The sequence below is a fragment of the Rana temporaria genome, chromosome 4 (genome assembly GCF_905171775.1).
Source record: "Rana temporaria chromosome 4, aRanTem1.1, whole genome shotgun sequence".
NCBI classification, from domain to species: Eukaryota; Metazoa; Chordata; class Amphibia; order Anura; family Ranidae; genus Rana; species Rana temporaria.
Window position 1 is genome coordinate 280,222,959 of NC_053492.1, and position 17,714 is coordinate 280,240,672.

A 17,714-nucleotide genomic window follows, 5' to 3' on the forward strand; every position below is an offset into this window, starting at 1 on the left:
AATTCTTAGGCCCCATACACACGATAGAATTTATCCGCGAATACGGTTCAGCGGACCGTATCCGCGGATAAATCCTCTCTAAGATTTCAGAGGATTTCTATGCGATGGCGTGTACACACCATCGCATTGAAATCCGCGCTGAAATCCTCTGCCGATGACGTGTCGCGCCGTCGCCGCTATTATGACGCGGCGACGGGCGCGACGCTGTCATATAAGGAATTCCACGCATGCGTCTATTCATTACGGCGCGTGCGGGGAATCCCTTTGGACGGATGGATCCGGTAAGTCTGTACAGACGAGCGGATCCATCCGTTGGAATGGATTCCAGCAGATAGATATTCTGTGCATGTCGACAAATATTTATCTGCTGGAAATCCATTCCAGGGGAGATTTATCTGCGGATAAATATCCGTTGGCGTGTACACACCATAGGATCTATCCGCAGAAACCCATTTGATGGGATTTATCTGCGGATAGATTCTATGGTGTGTATGGGGCCTTAGGAATAACTCACTTAAATGTGTCCAAACAAGAGTCTAGTAGACATCCCGGGTATGATAAAGTTTGAAACACAAAATCATAAATTATAATATAATAAATAACTATAAATAATTATAACAAATAATACTGTAATTGTAATAAAAATTATTCAATATTGTAATCAAATTAAAAACACTGAAATTTGATCAGTTGCAGAATTGTCGCTGTCATTATTTTTATTGCTTGAAGACGAATTTCCCCATAAATCGCTATCGCTCTATTCTGCAAGTGATTCTAATTTATTATCGCTGTTTTCTAGCTGATCTAAAAGCACTTGGTGTAAAGGGACACTTTTTGGTTGCTATGGACAATTCCAGTTTGCAGGCAGAAAGAACAGTTTTTATTATATAAAACTGCATGCAGAACACTGTGCAGACCACTAGGGACAAAGGGGGTGTGTAATTATTTCATACAGTACTGTAATCTGTAAGATTACAGTATACTGTATGTTTATTGTGTCTTTCACTTTTTGAATTTGGCGCCAAACTCCGTCCCCGTGCGTCGTAACATCGCAGGGAACGGAGCTAGGCGGCACGGTGAATCGAACGAGGAGACACAACGGAGGAGCCCGCACACACAGCGGGGACACATTGCAGGATCCAGGGACAAGGTAAGTAACTTCCCCCTGTATCCTGCAATGCGATCCCGAGTCTGGCTTGGGGATACCGCTTTTGGTATAAAAAATTCACCCCGAGCCAGACTCGGGATTACCGCTAAGGAGGTTAATGATACTCTTTTTTTGAGTTTAAACTAGTTGGAATCCTCTCAGTAAAATACTAAGAAGAACATGGTATGTGAAAAATGACCGCAATGTTTATTGCACCATAAGTTCAAGGCCTCTTAATTCAATAAAATAATAATGCTAGCTTTTGTTGTTTGTGGAAAAAAAATGATGTTAATCTTTGGTGTAGGAAGCATACTGTATTATAAGCCCTGGGATTCAAGTAATGTACAGCATAATGCCAGCAAAAAACACTTGAAAATATAAAGCCAGTATTTGTTTCTTGGTGCCTATAAGTATGACAGGCCTCTTAAAAAACAATTGATGGGAACACAGTAATTAGACAATTGTCCTGGCCTCATCAATCTTATGTTCTGTAGTAAGCTCCCCTAAACTTCACTTTTAATCTTACCAAGCACCCAGTTCCAGCTTGCATTGAAAACAAAAGACAAAAAGATAAATAATAAACATTACTCTGATCACCAGCCTCAATGCTGTCACTTTTAAATCCCTAGTCAATAAGCAGTGACAAATAAAACATATACATTTGCTAGCCAATGGGGCCTAAGACATTCACCTGAATTGTCTTACCCTTAAGCCAGCCTGAGATTATTTTTATAGATACCTTGTTTAGGTTCTGCTGGCTCTTTGGGTTTTTTCTCAGGAGTTTCTGAAAGAGAAATTGGCAATGAATAAGTAACAGTCTATTTTATTAAATGCATATACATACAATAACAATGACAACCTTAGATTACTTGCTCTTAACACCACAAACAACTGTAATGCGCGTACACGCAACAGTTTTTCCTGTCATGCAAAAAAACAATGTTTTTCTCGACATGATTCATCATGATTTCTCTCAAGCCTGCCTTGCATACACACGTTCATGGAAGAAAAAAAACGCTTGAACAAAGCGCGGTCGACGTACAACACGTACGACGGCACTATGAAGGGGACGTTCCATTCAAATAGTGCCACCCTTTGGGCTGCTTTGCTAATCCTCGTGTTAATAAAAGTTTGGTGAGTAATGATTCATGCTTTCAGTCCGATACAGCGCGACACATGTGCAATCTCCATTATGAACACTAGTTTTACCAGAACGAGCGCTCCCATCTCATACTTGATTTTGAGCATGCACGTTTTTTTCCCACCCGGAAAAGCATACACACAAGCAGTTTTCGTGATGAGAAAAAGAACGACGGGAAAAACGACGAGAAAAAATCGAGCAGGTTCTTAATTTTTTGCGGGCAGTTTTCTTGTAGAGAAAACTGCTATGGAGCATTCACACAACCTGTTTTCACGACCAATCTAAAAAATGGCAGTTTTCTCATCATGAAAAACGGTTGTGTGTACGCGGCATGGTGACTAGCTGCACATCATATCATGTCCTTTTAACCGGTTAACGCCCGCTGCATGTATATGCATGTATATGTATTTCCACGGAATGGCATGTACAGGCATATGGGCGTACATGTACGTCCCCGCCTTTCCGTGGGTCGGGGGTCCGATCGGAACCCCCCCATACATGCGGCGGTCGGAAACCCGCGGGGAGCGATCCGGGACGAGGGCACGGCTATTCATTTCTAGACGCACCCTCCTGACCGCTCCCCGGAGCTGAAGAACGGGGAGAGCCGTATGTAAACATGGCTTCCCCGCGTTTCACTGTGGTGGCTGCATCGATCGAGTCATCCCTTTTATAGGGAGACTCGATCGATGACGTCAGACCTACAGCCACACCCCCTACAGTTGTAAACACACACTAGGTGAACCCTAACTCCTTCAGCGCCCCCTGTGGTTAACTCCCAAACTGCAACTGTCATTTTCACAATAAACAATGCTATTTAAATGCATTTTTTGCTGTGAAAATGACAATGGTCCCAAAAATGTGTCAAAATTGTCCAAAGTGTCCGCCATAATGTCGCAGCCATGAAAAAAATCGCTGATCGCCGCCATTAGTAGTAAAAAAAATTAAATAATAAAACTATCCCCTATTTTGTAAACGCTATAAATTTTGCGCAAACCAATCGATAAACGCTTATTGCAATTTTTTTACCAAAAATAGGTAGAAGAATACATATCGGCCTAAACTGAGGAAAAACAAATTTTATATATGTTTTTGGGAGATATTTATTATAGCAAAAAAGTAAAAAATATTGAATTTTTTTCAAAATTGTCGCTCTATTTTTGTTCATAGCGCAAAAAATAAAATTCGCAGAGGTGATCAAATACCACCAAAAGAAAGCTCTATTTGTGGGAAAAAAGGACGCCAATTTTGTTTGGGAGCCACGTCGCACGACCGCGCAATTGTCTGTTAAAGCGACGCAGTGCTGAATCGCAAAACCTGGCCTGGGCATTTAGCTGCCTAAAGGTCCGGGGCTTAAGTTGTTAACAAGGCAATACTGATTAGTGATTACCTTTTTTGGGTTCAACAGTTACTTTCTCTAATTTCTTCTCTGGTGTCTCTGTAGTTAGATAAGGTGTAATAGTTAAAAATACATTTTTGAGTTTACTCCACTCACATTATATCTACCTTTTCACAGTAACAATGCAATACTGATTAGTGATTACCATTTTTGAGTTCTACAGGTACTTTTTCCAATGTATTCTCTGGTGTCTCTATACAGTTAAATAAGGTATAATAGTTCATAATATCTCTCTGCCTTTAACCTCACTTACAGTATAACCACCTTCATGACTTACAAGTACTATAAACGCTTTACATTGCTCACAATATAACAACGTTTACCCATTATCAATGCAAAACTAATGAGTGATTACATTTTTTTACATTCAGCAGATACCTTTTTTTAATGTTTACTGTGGTTTCTCCGCATAGTAAAATAAGATGTAATAGTTCAAAATATCTTGCTACATTTAACCTCACTCACAATATAATATCCTTCATAACTCAAGTGATATACCTTTTTTGGGTTCCACAGATATCTCATCTAGCTTTTTCTCTGGTGTCTCTGCATAGTAAAGAAGGTGGAATAGTTAAAGATGTCTTTCTGCATTTGCCTCACTCACATTAGAACAACCTACATGACTTACAAATACTATCAATGATATACCTTTTTTGGGTTCTACAGATATCTTTTCTAGTTTCTTCTCTGATGTCTCTGTACAGTAAGTAAAGTGGAATAGTTGAAAATATATTTCTGCATTTACCTAACTCACATCATAGCCACCTTCATGACTTACAAGTACTATGAATAATTACCTTTTTTGGGTTCTGCGGATGTCTTTTCTAGTTTCTTCTCTGGTGTCTCTGAATAGTAAAATCAGTTATAATAGTTCAAACTTGTTGTCTGTGTTTACCTTGCTTATGTTTTACTAACTCTTACAGGCTATTAATTAAATACTAATGAGTGATTACCTTTTTTAGGTTCGACGGGTACTTTTTCTAGTTTCTTCTCTGGTGTCTCTTTATAATAAAAATGGATGCAATAGTTCAAAATATCATTCTGTTTTTACTCCCATCACATTATAACTACCTTTCCAACTTACAAGTACTATGAGTTAGTAATATTTTGGGGTTCCACAGATACCCGTTCTAGTTGCTTTTCTGTGTTAACGCACAAATAATTACTTGTATACATTACAAATGCAATATTAATGAGTGATTACCTTTTTTGGGTTCCACAGAAACCTTTTCTAGTTTCTTCTCTGGTGTCTCTATAGAGTAAAATAAGGTGTAGTAGTTCAAAATATCTTGCTTCCTTTAACCTCACTCACAATATAATGCCCTTCATGAATCAAGTGGTATACCTTTTTTGGGTTCCATAGATATCTCATCTATTTTTTTCTCTGGTGTCTCTGCATAATAAAGAAGGTGGAATAGTTAAAGATGTATTTATGCATTTACCTCACTCACATTAGAATAGCCTTCATGATTTACAAATACTATCAATTATTTACCTTTTTTGGGTTCCACATATATCTTTTCTAGTTTCTTCTCTGGTGACTCTGTACAGTAAGTAAAGTGGAATAGTTGAAAATATATTTCTGCATTTACCTAACTCACATCATAGCCACCTTCATGACTTACAAGTACTATGAATAATTACCTTTTTTGGGTTCTGCGGATGTCTTTTCTAGTTTCTTCTCTGGTGTCTCTGAATAGTAAAATCAGTTATAATAGTTCAAACTAGTTGTCTGTGTTTACCTTGCTTATGTTTTACTAACTCTTACAGGCTATTAATTAAATACTAATGAGTGATTACCTTTTTTAGGTTCGACGGGTACTTTTTCTAGTTTCTTCTCTGGTGTCTCTTTATAATAAAAATGGATGCAATAGTTCAAAATATCATTCTGTTTTTACTCCCATCACATTATAACTACCTTTCCAACTTACAAGTACTATGAGTTAGTAATATTTTGGGGTTCCACAGATACCCGTTCTAGTTGCTTTTCTGTGTTAACGCACAAATAATTACTTGTATACATTACAAATGCAATATTAATGAGTGATTACCTTTTTTGGGTTCCACAGAAACCTTTTCTAGTTTCTTCTCTGGTGTCTCTATAGAGTAAAATAAGGTGTAGTAGTTCAAAATATCTTGCTACCTTTAACCTCACTCACAATATAATGCCCTTCATGAATCAAGTGGTATACCTTTTTTGGGTTCCACAGATATCTCATCTTTTTTTTTCTCTGGTGTCTCTGCATAATAAAGAAGGTGGAATAGTTAAAGATGTATTTATGCATTTACCTCACTCACATTAGAATACCCTTCATGATTTACAAATACTATCAATTATTTACCTTTTTTGGGTTCCACATATATATTTTCTAGTTTCTTCTCTGGTGACTCTGTACAGTTAGTAAAGTGGAATAGTTGAAAATATATTTCTGCAGTTACCTAACTCACATCATAGCCACATTCATGACTTTCAAGTACTATGAATAATTACCTTTTTTGGGTTCTGCGGATGTCTTTTCTAGTTTCTTCTCTGGTGTCTCTAAATAGTAAAATCAGTTATAATAGTTCAAAATAGTTGTCTGTTTAACTTGCTTATGTTTTACTACTGTAACTCTTACACATATCAATGCAATACTAATGAGTGATCACCTTTTTTAGGTTTGACGGGTACTTTTTCTAGTTTCTTCTCTGGTGTCTCTATATAATAAAATATAATAAAATAAGATGCAATAGTTCAAAATATCATTCTGTTTTTACTCCCATCACATTATAACTACCTTTCCAACTTACAAGTACTATGAGTTAGTAATATTTTGGGGTTCCACAGATACCCGTTCTAGTTGCTTTTCTGTGTTTACTCACAAATAATTACCTTTATACCTTACAAATGCAATACTAATCAGTGATTACCTTTTTTGGGTTCCACGGAAACCTTTTCTAATTTTTTCTCTGGTGTCTCTATAGAGTAAAATAAGGTGCGGTAGTTCAAAATATATTTCTTCATTTACCTTGCTCCCATTATATCTATCCTTTCACATTAACAAGACAATACTGATTAGTGTTTACCTTTTTTGGGTTCAAAAGGTACTTTCTCTAATTTCTTCTCTGGTGTCTCTGTGTAATAAAATAAATATTAATAGTTCATAATATGTTTCTGTTTTTACTCCACTTACATTATATCTACCTTTTCACATTATCAATGCATTATCAATGATTAGTGATTACTTTTTTTGGGTTCTACATATACTCGTTCTATAGTATTCTCTGGTGTCTCTGCATAGTTAAATAAGGTGTAATGGTTAATAATATCTTTCTGCCTTTAACCTAACTTACATTATAACCACATTTATGACTTATAAATACTATACATGGTTCACCATTTCACAATATAACAACTTTTACCCATTACCAATACAATACTAATTAGTGATTACATTTTTTACATTCAGCAGAATGTTTACTCTGGTTTCTCTGCATAGTAACATAAAGTGTAAAAGTTCAAAATATCTTGCTAAATTTAACCTCACTCACAATATAATCCCCCTCATGACTCAAGTGATATACCTTTTTTGGATTCCACAGATATCTCATCTAGTTTTTTCTCTTGTGTCTCTGTATAGCAAAGAAGGTGGGGTAGTTAAAGATGTCTTTCTGCATTTGCCTCACTCATTAGAACAACCTTCATGATTTACAAATTATAATAATGATATACCTTTTTTGGGTTCCACAGATACCTTTTCTAGTTTCTTCTCTGGTCCCTCTGTACAGTAAGTAAAGTGAAAAAATTGAAAATATATTTCTGCATGTACCTAACTCACATCATAGCCACCTTCATGACTTACAAGTACCATGAATAATTACCTTTTTTGGGTTCTGCAGATGCCTTTTCTAGTTTCTTCTCTGGTGTCTCTGAATAGTAAAATCATTTATAATAGTTCAAAATAGTTATCTATGTTTTACTAACTTTTGCACATTATCAATACAATACTAATGAGTCTCTACCTTTTTTAGGTTCGACAGGTACTTTTTCTAGTTTCTTCTCTGGTGTCTCTATATAATAAAATAAGATGCAATAGTTCAAAACATCATTCTGTTTTTTTATTTCCATCACATTATGACTACCTTTCTAACTTACAAGTACTATAAATTAGTTATATTTTGGGGTTCCACAGATACCTTTTCTAGTAGGTTTTCTGTGTTTACTCACAAATAATTACTTTTATACCTTACAAATGCAATACTAATCAGTAATTACCTTTTTTGGGTTTTGCAGAAAATCTTTAAAAAAAAATTTCTGGTGTCTCTGTACAGTAGAATAATGTATAATAGCTCAACATATCTTTCTGCGTTTACCTCACTCACATTATAGCCAGTGCCACCTTCATCTTCATAACTTTCAGGTACTATGAATGATTTACCTTTTTGGGGTTCTGCAGATAACGTTTCCAGTTTTTTCTCTGGTGTCTCTATATAGTAAACTAATGTATACTAGTTCAAATATCTATCTACGATCACCCCACTCACAATATAACCAGATTAATTTTATGATGTACAAGTACTAATAACTTACCCTTGTTGGGCTCCACAGATACCTTTTCTAATTTCTTCTCTGATATGTCTGAATAGTCAAATAAATGTATAGTTTAAAATATATTTCTGCATATGCTGCACTAATATAATAACAACTCTTTACAGTTTACAAATACAGTACTGATGGGTTATTACCTTTCTTGGTTTCTACAGTTACATTGTCAGGTTTCTTCTCTGGAGTCTCTGTATTGTAAAATAAGGATTCATAGTTTAAAATGTATTGCTGCATTTACCTCCTTTACAATATACCCACCTTTGCAATTTACTTAAAGGGGTTGTAAAGGTACAATTTTTTTCCCTAACTGGCTTCCTTTACCTTAGTGCAGTCCTCCTTCACTTACCTCATCCTTTGATTTTAAATGTCCTTATTTCTTCTGTGAAATCCTCACTTCCTGTTCTTCTGTCCATAACTCCACACAGTAATGCAAGGCTTTCTCCCTGGTGTGGAGTGTCGTGCTCACCCTCTCCCTTAGACTGCAGGAGAGTCAGGACGCCCACTAACACACAGCTCCTTTCTCTATCTGCAACATAGAGAGCGTCCTGACTCTCCTGCAGTCCAAGGGAGGGGGCGAGCACGACATTCCACAACAGGCAGAAAGCCTGACATTACTGTGTGGAGTTACGGACAGAAGAACAGGAAGTGAGGATTTCTCAGAAGAAATAAGGACATTTAAAAGCAAAATCGAAGGATGAGGTAAGGACTGCACTAAGGTAAAGGAAGCTATTTAGAAAAAAAAATTGTACCTTTACAACCCCTTTAAGTGTAATACTGAAAAATTCCTGGCGTGACACAAATAAGTGAAGGTGACACAAAATTATAAGGTCAATTGCTATGCATCACTGAAACTAAACAATTGACTATAAATAAAAATGCACGTGAAAAACAAAAATAACTTGTAAATGAAAACAATATATGAATGTGTATAAAGTCTGTGAATGAATGAGATTGTGCAAGCAAAAAAGACTACAGGTGAGGTATTAGTCCATATGCTCCCAGATATCTTAAAGAAAACTTCTTTAAAAGAGTGAACTTCACAGCGAATGTCTTCAGAGAAAAGGATAGTACAGGGCTGACACAACCTTCCACCAAGGCACACCTGAGTGACAAAACAATGCCCTTACCAGATGTGGAGACCACAACGGTGGTCAGACTGGACCCGGGTATATTTAGAGTCACCCAAATGACTGTATGTAGCACACTGGATCTGTAGCACACTGGATCTGCTTCAAGCTATTTCCCATCGGTCAGAACGGATGAATGGCTCAGATGCAAAAAGAAAAGAAAAGGGCCCATAGTGCAACTTTGCAAAACAATTTAATGATCAAAGTAAAATATTGCACTTACAGATAGGTGGAGAATCATAAGCCCAATAAGGTGCACAAAGTGCGGTTTCAAAAGCTGGATCAGAATGCATGCGTGGCCTGCATTCTGACGTTTTTTACGCTAACCTGAACTGACCCAGGAAGGGGAAGCCATAGAGGACGCCGAGATCCAGCTTTTGAAACCGCACTTTGTGCACCTTATTGGGCTTATGATTCTCCACCTATCTGTAAGTGCAATATTTTACTTTGATCATTAAATTGTTTTGCAAAGTTGCACTATGGGCCCTTTTCTTTTCTTTTTGCATCTGAGCCATTCATCCGTTCTGACCGATGGGAAATAGCTTGAAGCAGATCCAGTGTGCTACAGATCCAGTGTGCTACATACAGTCATTTGGGTGACTCTAAATATACCCGGGTCCAGTCTGACCACCGTTGTGGTCTCCACATCTGGTAAGGGCATTGTTTTGTCACTCAGGTGTGCCTTGGTGGAAGGTTGTGTCAGCCCTGTACTATCCTTTTCTCTGAAGACATTCGCTGTGAAGTTCACTCTTTTAAAGAAGTTTTCTTTAAGATATCTGGGAGCATATGGACTAATACCTCACCTGTAGTCTTTTTTGCTTGCACAATCTCATTCATTCACAGACTTTATACACATTCATATATTGTTTTCATTTACAAGTTATTTTTGTTTTTCACATGCATTTTTATTTATAGTCAATTGTTTAGTTTCAGTGATGCATAGCAATTGACCTTATAATTTTGTGTCACCTTCACTTATTTGTGTCACGCCAGGAATTTTTTGGTATCACATCAGAATTTCTATACACTAGAATTTGCGCTGTACCTCTTCTTTTCTTTATTTTGCTTAAATATTTGTATCTATATTTTTGGTACTAGCAGCATTTTAAATTTTTTGTTTAGCGCAGTGTTTTTCCCGTTTTTTTATAAGTGTAATACTAATAAGTGATTACCTTTTTTGGTTTCCACAGATACCTTTTCCGGTTTCTTCTCTTGTGTCTCTGCATAGTAAAATCAGGAAAAATTGTTGAAAAATGTTTCCTATGTTTACCTTGCTCACATTTTAATAACTCTTACACATTACCAATTACCAATGCAATACTAATGAGTGATTACCTTTTTTGGATTCGGCAGATGCTTTTTCCAATTTCTTCTCTGATGTCTCTATATATTAAAATAAGATGCAATATTTTTAAACTTCTTTCTGTGTTTACTACCATCACATCTTAACCACTTTATGCACTAATGAGTTATTTACATTTCTTGGGTTCCACAAATTATAATTGTATACCTTACAAATGCAATACTAATGAGTGCTTTACCTTTTTTTGCTTCCAGAGATACATTTTCTTGTTTTTTCTCTGGTGTCTCTGCATAGTAAAATAAGGTGAAATTGTTCAAAATACCCTTCTGCATTTGCTCTACTCACATTCAAACCACCTTCACCTTCACAATATACAAGTACTATGAATGATTTACCTTTTTTGGGTTCTGCGTTTACCTCGCTCACATTTTACTAACTCTTACATGTTACCAATGCAATACTAATGAGTGATTATGTTTGACAGGTACTTTTTCTAGTTTACCTTTCTTTGTTTCTGCAGAAACTTTTTCTAATTTCTTCTCTGGGGTCTCTGTATAGTAAAATAAGATGTAATAGTTCAAAATATTTTTAATTTACCCCACTCACATTATTACCACCTCCATGACTTACAAATACTGATGAGTGGTTACCTGTTCTGGGTTCTACAGATTCTTTTTCTGGTTTCTTCTCTGGTGTCTCTGTATTGTAAAATAAGGATTAACAGCTCAAAATATTTTCTCTTAACCTCCCTTTAGACATTAGACCACCTTCACACCTACAAGTGTAACCCTAATGAGGGATTTACCTTTTTTTGTTTCCACTGATACCTTTTCTATTTTCTTCTCTGGTGTCTCTGCATAGTAAACAATTGTAAATTATTTCAATATACCTTTCTGCGCTTACCATACTGACATTATAACCATGTTCAGCTTCATGACTTACAAATACTATGAGTGATTTACCTTTTTGTTGTTCCACAGATACCTTTTCTAGTATCTTCTCTGGTGTATCAGCATAATAAAATAAGGTATAATAGTTCAAAATATCTTTCTGCATTTACCTTACTCACATTATCACCACCTTCATGGACTTCAAGTGCTATAAATGAGTTACCTTTTTTGGGTTCCCCAGACACCCTTTCTAATTATTTTTTTTGGTGTATTTAAATAGTCAAACATCGTAATGTGTTTACCCCTCTCATATTATAACCACCTTTACATTTTAAAAATGCAATGCTGAAGAGTGATTACCTTTTTTGGGTTCTGTAGATACTTTTTCAGGTTTCTTCTCTGGAGTCTCTACATAGTAAAAAAATATGTGATATATAAGTGCAGCACTTCAAAAAATTGTGCATAAAATAATAAATAAATAACAAACAATGGCGCAGATTCACGTAGATGGGCGCAAATTTGGGCGGGCGTAACGTATTTGTTTTACTTTACGCCGCCACAAGTTATTCACAAAGCACTTGCCTGTAAAGTTGCGGCGGCGTAGCGTAAAACACCCAGCGGAATTCAAATTTGGCGGGTAGGGGGCGTGTTTCATTTAAATGAAGCGCGTCCCCGCGCCGAACGAACTGCGCATGCGCCGTCCCTAAAATATCCCGGCGTGCATTGCTCTAAATGACATCGCAAGGACGTCATTGGTTTTGATGTGGACGTAAATTAAGTCCAGCACCATTCACGGACGACTTACGCAAACGACGTAAATTTTTTAATTTTCGACGCGGGGACGACGCCCATATTTAACATTGACTGTGCCTCATAGACCCAGGGGCAACTTTACGCCGGGAAAAGCCTATCGTAAACGTCGTAACTTTACTGCGTCGGCCGCGCGTACGTTTGGGAATTCGTGTATCTAGCTAATTTGCATACTCGACGGGGAAATCGACGGAAACGCCACCTAGCGGGCAAACAAATTTGCAGTTAAGATCCGACGGCGTAAGAGACTTACGCCTGTCGGATCTAAGGGATATCTATGTGTAACTGATTCTAAGAATCAGTCGCATAGATACGACGGCGCTAGGCAGAGATACGACGGCGTATCTGGAGATGCGCCATCGTATCTCTTTTGAGAATCTGGGCCAATCTGTTCAAACAAACATAAATAGGTAATGTGAAAATTCATTGCACCAACAGCAAAAATCCTTTGGTGAGCTAAACACATAAGGTACAAATCCTCAGTGAGATATTCTGTAATTTCACCACATGTCCTCCTCCAAAAATCACTCTAATGACGCGTATACATGATCGGTTTGTCTGATGAAAACGGTCTGATGGACCGTTTTCATCAGACGAACCGATCATGTGTGGGCCCCATCGGTTTTTTATCCATCGGTGAAAAAACTAGAAACTTGTTTTAAAATTATCTGATGGTTAAAAAAACGATAGAAAAAAACAATCGTCTGTGGGCACGTCCATCAGTTAAAAATCCATGCATGCTCAGAATCAAGTCGACGCATGCTTGGAAGCATTGAATGTCATTTTTTTCAGCACGTCATTGTGTTTTACGTCACTAATACGATCGTTTTTTTAACTGATGGTGTGTAGGCAAGACTGATGAAAGTCAGCTTCATCGGATAACTGATGGAAAAATCCATCAGACCGTTTTTATCGGATGAACCGATCATGTGTACAGGGCATGAGTCTTACCAGAGTGCATGTGAACCTCATGAGACAAGTCAAAAACAGTGCTTGTTATGCTGAATTTTGCCACCGTTTCAATTGTATTGTGTATTCTACACTGTGTGCTGGGGCTGCTATATTCACATTTTTCATAGTACAAAAATGTATAAAGCCTCGTACACACGACCGAGGAACTCGACGGGCGAAACACATCGTTTTGCTCGTCGAGTTCCTTGTTAGGCTGTCGAGGAACTCGGCGAGACAATTTTCTCCATTCCCGTCGAGGAAAAAGAAAACATGCTCTCTTTTTGGCTCGACGAGTTCCTCGACAGTTTCCTCATCGAAAAATGTACACATGACCGGCTTCCTCGGCAAAAAAAAACAGCACGTTTCTTGCTGGTTTTTGCCGAGAAACCTAGGCCTCGTACACACGACCAAGTTTCTTGGTAAAAACCAGCAAGAAAGTTGCTGGGAGATATTTTTTGCCGAGGAAACCGGTCGTGTGTACATTTTCGTCGAGGAAACTGTCGAGAAACTCGACGAGCCAAAAAGAGAGCATGTTCTCTATTTCCTTGATGGGAATGGAGAAAATTGGTCGTTGAGTTCCTCGACAGCCTAACAAGGAACTCGACGAGGAAAACGACGTGTTTCGCCCGTCGAGTTCCTCGGTCGTGTGTACGAGGCTTATTTGTTGCATTTGCCGTACTCATAAAATATCAACCTTTACACTTAACAAATGCAGTACTATGAGTTATTTACATTTATTGGGTTCCACAGATACCTTTTCTAGTTTATTTTCTGTGTTTACTCACACATAATTATTGTTATACCTTACAAATGCAATGCTGACAAGTGATTACCTTTTTTGGGTTCCGCAGATACTTTTTCAGGTTTCTTCTCTGGAGTCTCTGTATTGTAAAATAAGGATTCATAGTTCAAAATGCATTGCTGCATTTACCTCCTTACAATATACCCACCATTGCAATTTACAAGTGTAATACTAATACGTGATTACCTTTTTGGGTTTCCACAGATACCTTTTCCGGTTTCTTCGCTGGTGTCTCTGCATAGTAAAATCAGGTAAAATAGTTAAAAATTGTTTCCTGGGTTTACCTTGCTCACATTTTAATAACTCTAAGGCCGCGTACACACGATCGGTTAAACCGATGAGAACGGTCTGATGGTCCGTTTTCATCAGTCCAAACCGATCGTGTGTGGGCGCCATCAGTTATTTATCCATCGGTTAAAAAAAAGCCAACTTGTTTTAAATTTAACCGATGGATTCCTAACTGATAGTAAAAAAACGATCGTTAGTAGGCACAACCATCGGTTAAAAATCCATCCACGCTCAGAATCAAGTCGACGCATGCTTGGAAGCATTGAACTTTGTTTTTTTCAGCACGTCATTGTGTTTTACGTCACCGCGTTCTGACACGATCGTTTTTTTAACTAATGGTGTGTAGGCACGACTGACCATCAGTCAGCTTCTGAAAACGGTCCATCGGATTGACCGATCGTGTGTACAGGGCTTTACACATTACCAATGCAATACTAATGAGTGATTACCTTTTTTGGATTCTGCAGATAATTTTTCCAATTTCTTCTCTGGTGTTTCTAGATAGTAAAATAAGATGCAATATTTTAAAACATCTTTCTGTGTTTACTCCCATCACATTTTATCCACTTTTCACAACTAAAAAGTACTGAGTTATGTACTAATGAGTTATTTACATGTCTTGGGTTCCACAGATAAACCTTTCTAGTTTCTTTTCTGTGTTTATTTGTAAAAAAAAATATAATTCTATACCTTACAAATGCAATACTAATGAGTGCTTTACCTTTTTTTGCTTCCAGAGATACCTTTTCTTGTTTCTTCTCTGGTGTCTCTGCATAGTAAAATAAGGTGAAATTGTTCAAAATACCCTTCTGCGTTTGCTCTACTCACATTCAAACCACCTTCACCTTCACAATATACAAGTACTATGAATGATTTACCTTTTTTGAGTTCTGCGTTTACCTCGCTCACATTGTACTAATTCTTACATGTTAACAATGCAATACTAATGAGTGATTATGTTTGACAGGTACTTTTTCTAGTTTACCTTTTTTTGATTCTGCAGAAACTTTTTCCAATTTCTTCTCAGGGGTCTCTGCATAGTAAAATAAGATGTAATAGTTCAAAAAATATTTAATTTACCCCACTCACATTATTACCACCTTCATGACTTACAAATACTTATGAGTGGTTACCTGTTCTGGGTTCTACAGATTCTTTTTCTGGTTTCTTCTCTGGTGTCTCTGTATTGTAAAATAAGGATTAACAGCTCAAAATATTTTCTCTTAACCTCCCTTTAGACATTAGACCACCTTCACACCTACAAGTGTAAACCTAATGAGTGATTTACCTTTTTTTGTTTCCACTGATACCTTTTCTAGTTTCTTCTCTGGTGTCTCTGCATAGTAAACAATTGTAAATTATTTCAATATACCTTTCTGCGCTTACCATACTGACATTATAACCATGTTCAGCTTCATGACTTACAAATACTATGAGTGATTTACCTTTTTGTTGTTCCACAGATACCTTTTCTAGTATCTTCTCTGGAGTATCAACATAATAAAATAAGGTATAATAGTTCAAAATATCTTTCTGCATTTACCTCACTCACATTATCACCACCTTCATGGACTTCAAGTGCTTTAAATGAGTTACCTTTTTTGGGTTCCCCAGACACTTCTGGTGTATTTAAATAGTCAAACAAGATGTACTAGTTAAAAACATCTTAATGTGTTTACCCCTCTCATATTATAACCACCTTTACATTTTAAAAATGCAATGCTGAAGAGTGATTACCTTTTTTGGGTACTACAGGTACTTTTTCAGGTTTCTTCTCTGGAGTCTCTACATAGTAAACAAAATATGTGATATATAAGTGCAGCACTTCAACAAATTGTGCATAAAATAATTAATAAATAACAAACAATCTGTTCAAACAAACATAAATAGGTAATGTGAAAATTCATTGCACCAACAGCAAAATATGTTGGTGAGCTAAACACATAAGGTACAAATCCTCAGTGAGATATTCTGTAATTTCACCACGTGTCCTCCTCCAAAAATTACTCTGAGGCCTCTTACACACGACCGAGAAACTCGACAGAATCCATCAAGAAACTTGGTGGGAGAGGTTTTTTGCCGAGGAAAACGGTCATGTGTACGTTTTTCATCGAGGAAACTGTCGAGGAACTCGACGAGAAAAAAAGAGAACAAGTTCTCTTTTTCCTCGACGGGAGTCTCAATTTCCTCGTCGTGTTCCCCGTCGGGCTGGTTTTCGACGAGAAACTCGAGCGTGTGTATGCTAAGAAAACCGCACATGCTCAGAATAAATTATGAGTAAAAGTAGCATTTGTAATGGAGATAACACATTTTTCACGCTGTAACAGACTGAAAAGTGCAAATCGTCTCTTACCAAACATTTACTTAACACGCAGTAACATGAGATTAGCAAAAGCAGCCCCCAGGGTTGTGCCAGTGGAATTGAACTTCCCCTGTCATTGTATGTGTTGTACGTCACCGCGTTTGAGAACAAGGAGATTAGGTCTTTAACATGTGTACGCAAAGTGTGTACGTGTGTACTAACAAGGAACTCGTCGAGGAAAACGATGTGTCTTGCCCGACGAGTTACTCGGTCGTGTGTACGAGGCCTTAGTCTTATCAGAGTGCATGTGACCCTCATGAGACAAGTCAAAAACAGTGCTTGTTATGCTGAATTTTGCCACAGTTTCAATTGTATCGTGTATTCTACACTGTGTGCTGGGGCTGCTATGTTCACATTTTTCATAGTACAAAAATGTATATTAGTTGCATTTGCCGTACTCATAAAATAACAACCTTACACTTAACAAATGCAGTACTATGAGTTATTTACATGTATTGGGTTCCGCAGATACCTTTTCTAGTTTATTTTCTGTGTTCACTCACACATATTTATTGTTATACCTTACAAATGCAATGCTGACAAGTGATTACCTTTTTTGGGTTCCACAGATACTTTTTCAGGTTTCTTCTCTGGAGTCTCTGTATTGTAAAATAAGGATTCATAGTTCAAAATGCATTGCTGCATTTACCTCCTTACAATATACCCACATTTGCAATTTACAAGTGTAATACTAATAAGTGATTACCTTTTTTGGTTTCCACAGATACCTTTTCCGGTTTCTTCTCTGGTGTCTCTGCATAGTAAAATCAGGTAAAATAGATCAAAATTGTTTCCTAAGTTTATCTTGCTCACATTTTAATAACTCTTATGCCACGTACACACGATAATTTTTCGTCATGAAAAAAAACAAAATTTTTTAAAACGTAATTTAAAATGATCGTGTGTGGGCTT

The 17,714-nt window shown here is 37.1% G+C and overlaps 1 protein-coding gene across 1 annotated transcript in view; it reads right to left on the minus strand.

Annotated features, from left to right (window-relative positions):
- Positions 1 to 17,714, minus strand: part of LOC120935718 (neurofilament heavy polypeptide-like) — a 59,184-nt gene that overhangs the window by 22,882 nt on the left and 18,588 nt on the right. Inside the window, exons 19-46 of the mRNA XM_040347776.1 lie at positions 17,509 to 17,556; positions 17,354 to 17,401; positions 16,178 to 16,225; positions 15,886 to 15,924; positions 15,729 to 15,776; positions 15,574 to 15,621; positions 15,426 to 15,473; positions 15,162 to 15,209; positions 10,732 to 10,779; positions 10,569 to 10,616; positions 8,410 to 8,457; positions 8,255 to 8,302; positions 7,687 to 7,734; positions 7,546 to 7,593; positions 7,397 to 7,444; positions 5,877 to 5,924; positions 5,736 to 5,783; positions 5,485 to 5,532; positions 5,329 to 5,376; positions 5,180 to 5,227; positions 5,030 to 5,077; positions 4,889 to 4,936; positions 4,638 to 4,685; positions 4,482 to 4,529; positions 4,333 to 4,380; positions 4,183 to 4,230; positions 3,676 to 3,723; positions 1,887 to 1,931 (exon numbers count right to left, since the gene is read on the minus strand). Of these exons, the coding sequence (XP_040203710.1) occupies positions 1,887 to 1,931; positions 3,676 to 3,723; positions 4,183 to 4,230; positions 4,333 to 4,380; positions 4,482 to 4,529; positions 4,638 to 4,685; positions 4,889 to 4,936; positions 5,030 to 5,077; positions 5,180 to 5,227; positions 5,329 to 5,376; positions 5,485 to 5,532; positions 5,736 to 5,783; positions 5,877 to 5,924; positions 7,397 to 7,444; positions 7,546 to 7,593; positions 7,687 to 7,734; positions 8,255 to 8,302; positions 8,410 to 8,457; positions 10,569 to 10,616; positions 10,732 to 10,779; positions 15,162 to 15,209; positions 15,426 to 15,473; positions 15,574 to 15,621; positions 15,729 to 15,776; positions 15,886 to 15,924; positions 16,178 to 16,225; positions 17,354 to 17,401; positions 17,509 to 17,556 (1,332 nt within the window). The remainder of the gene's footprint in view (positions 1 to 1,886; positions 1,932 to 3,675; positions 3,724 to 4,182; positions 4,231 to 4,332; positions 4,381 to 4,481; positions 4,530 to 4,637; positions 4,686 to 4,888; positions 4,937 to 5,029; positions 5,078 to 5,179; positions 5,228 to 5,328; positions 5,377 to 5,484; positions 5,533 to 5,735; positions 5,784 to 5,876; positions 5,925 to 7,396; positions 7,445 to 7,545; positions 7,594 to 7,686; positions 7,735 to 8,254; positions 8,303 to 8,409; positions 8,458 to 10,568; positions 10,617 to 10,731; positions 10,780 to 15,161; positions 15,210 to 15,425; positions 15,474 to 15,573; positions 15,622 to 15,728; positions 15,777 to 15,885; positions 15,925 to 16,177; positions 16,226 to 17,353; positions 17,402 to 17,508; positions 17,557 to 17,714) is intronic.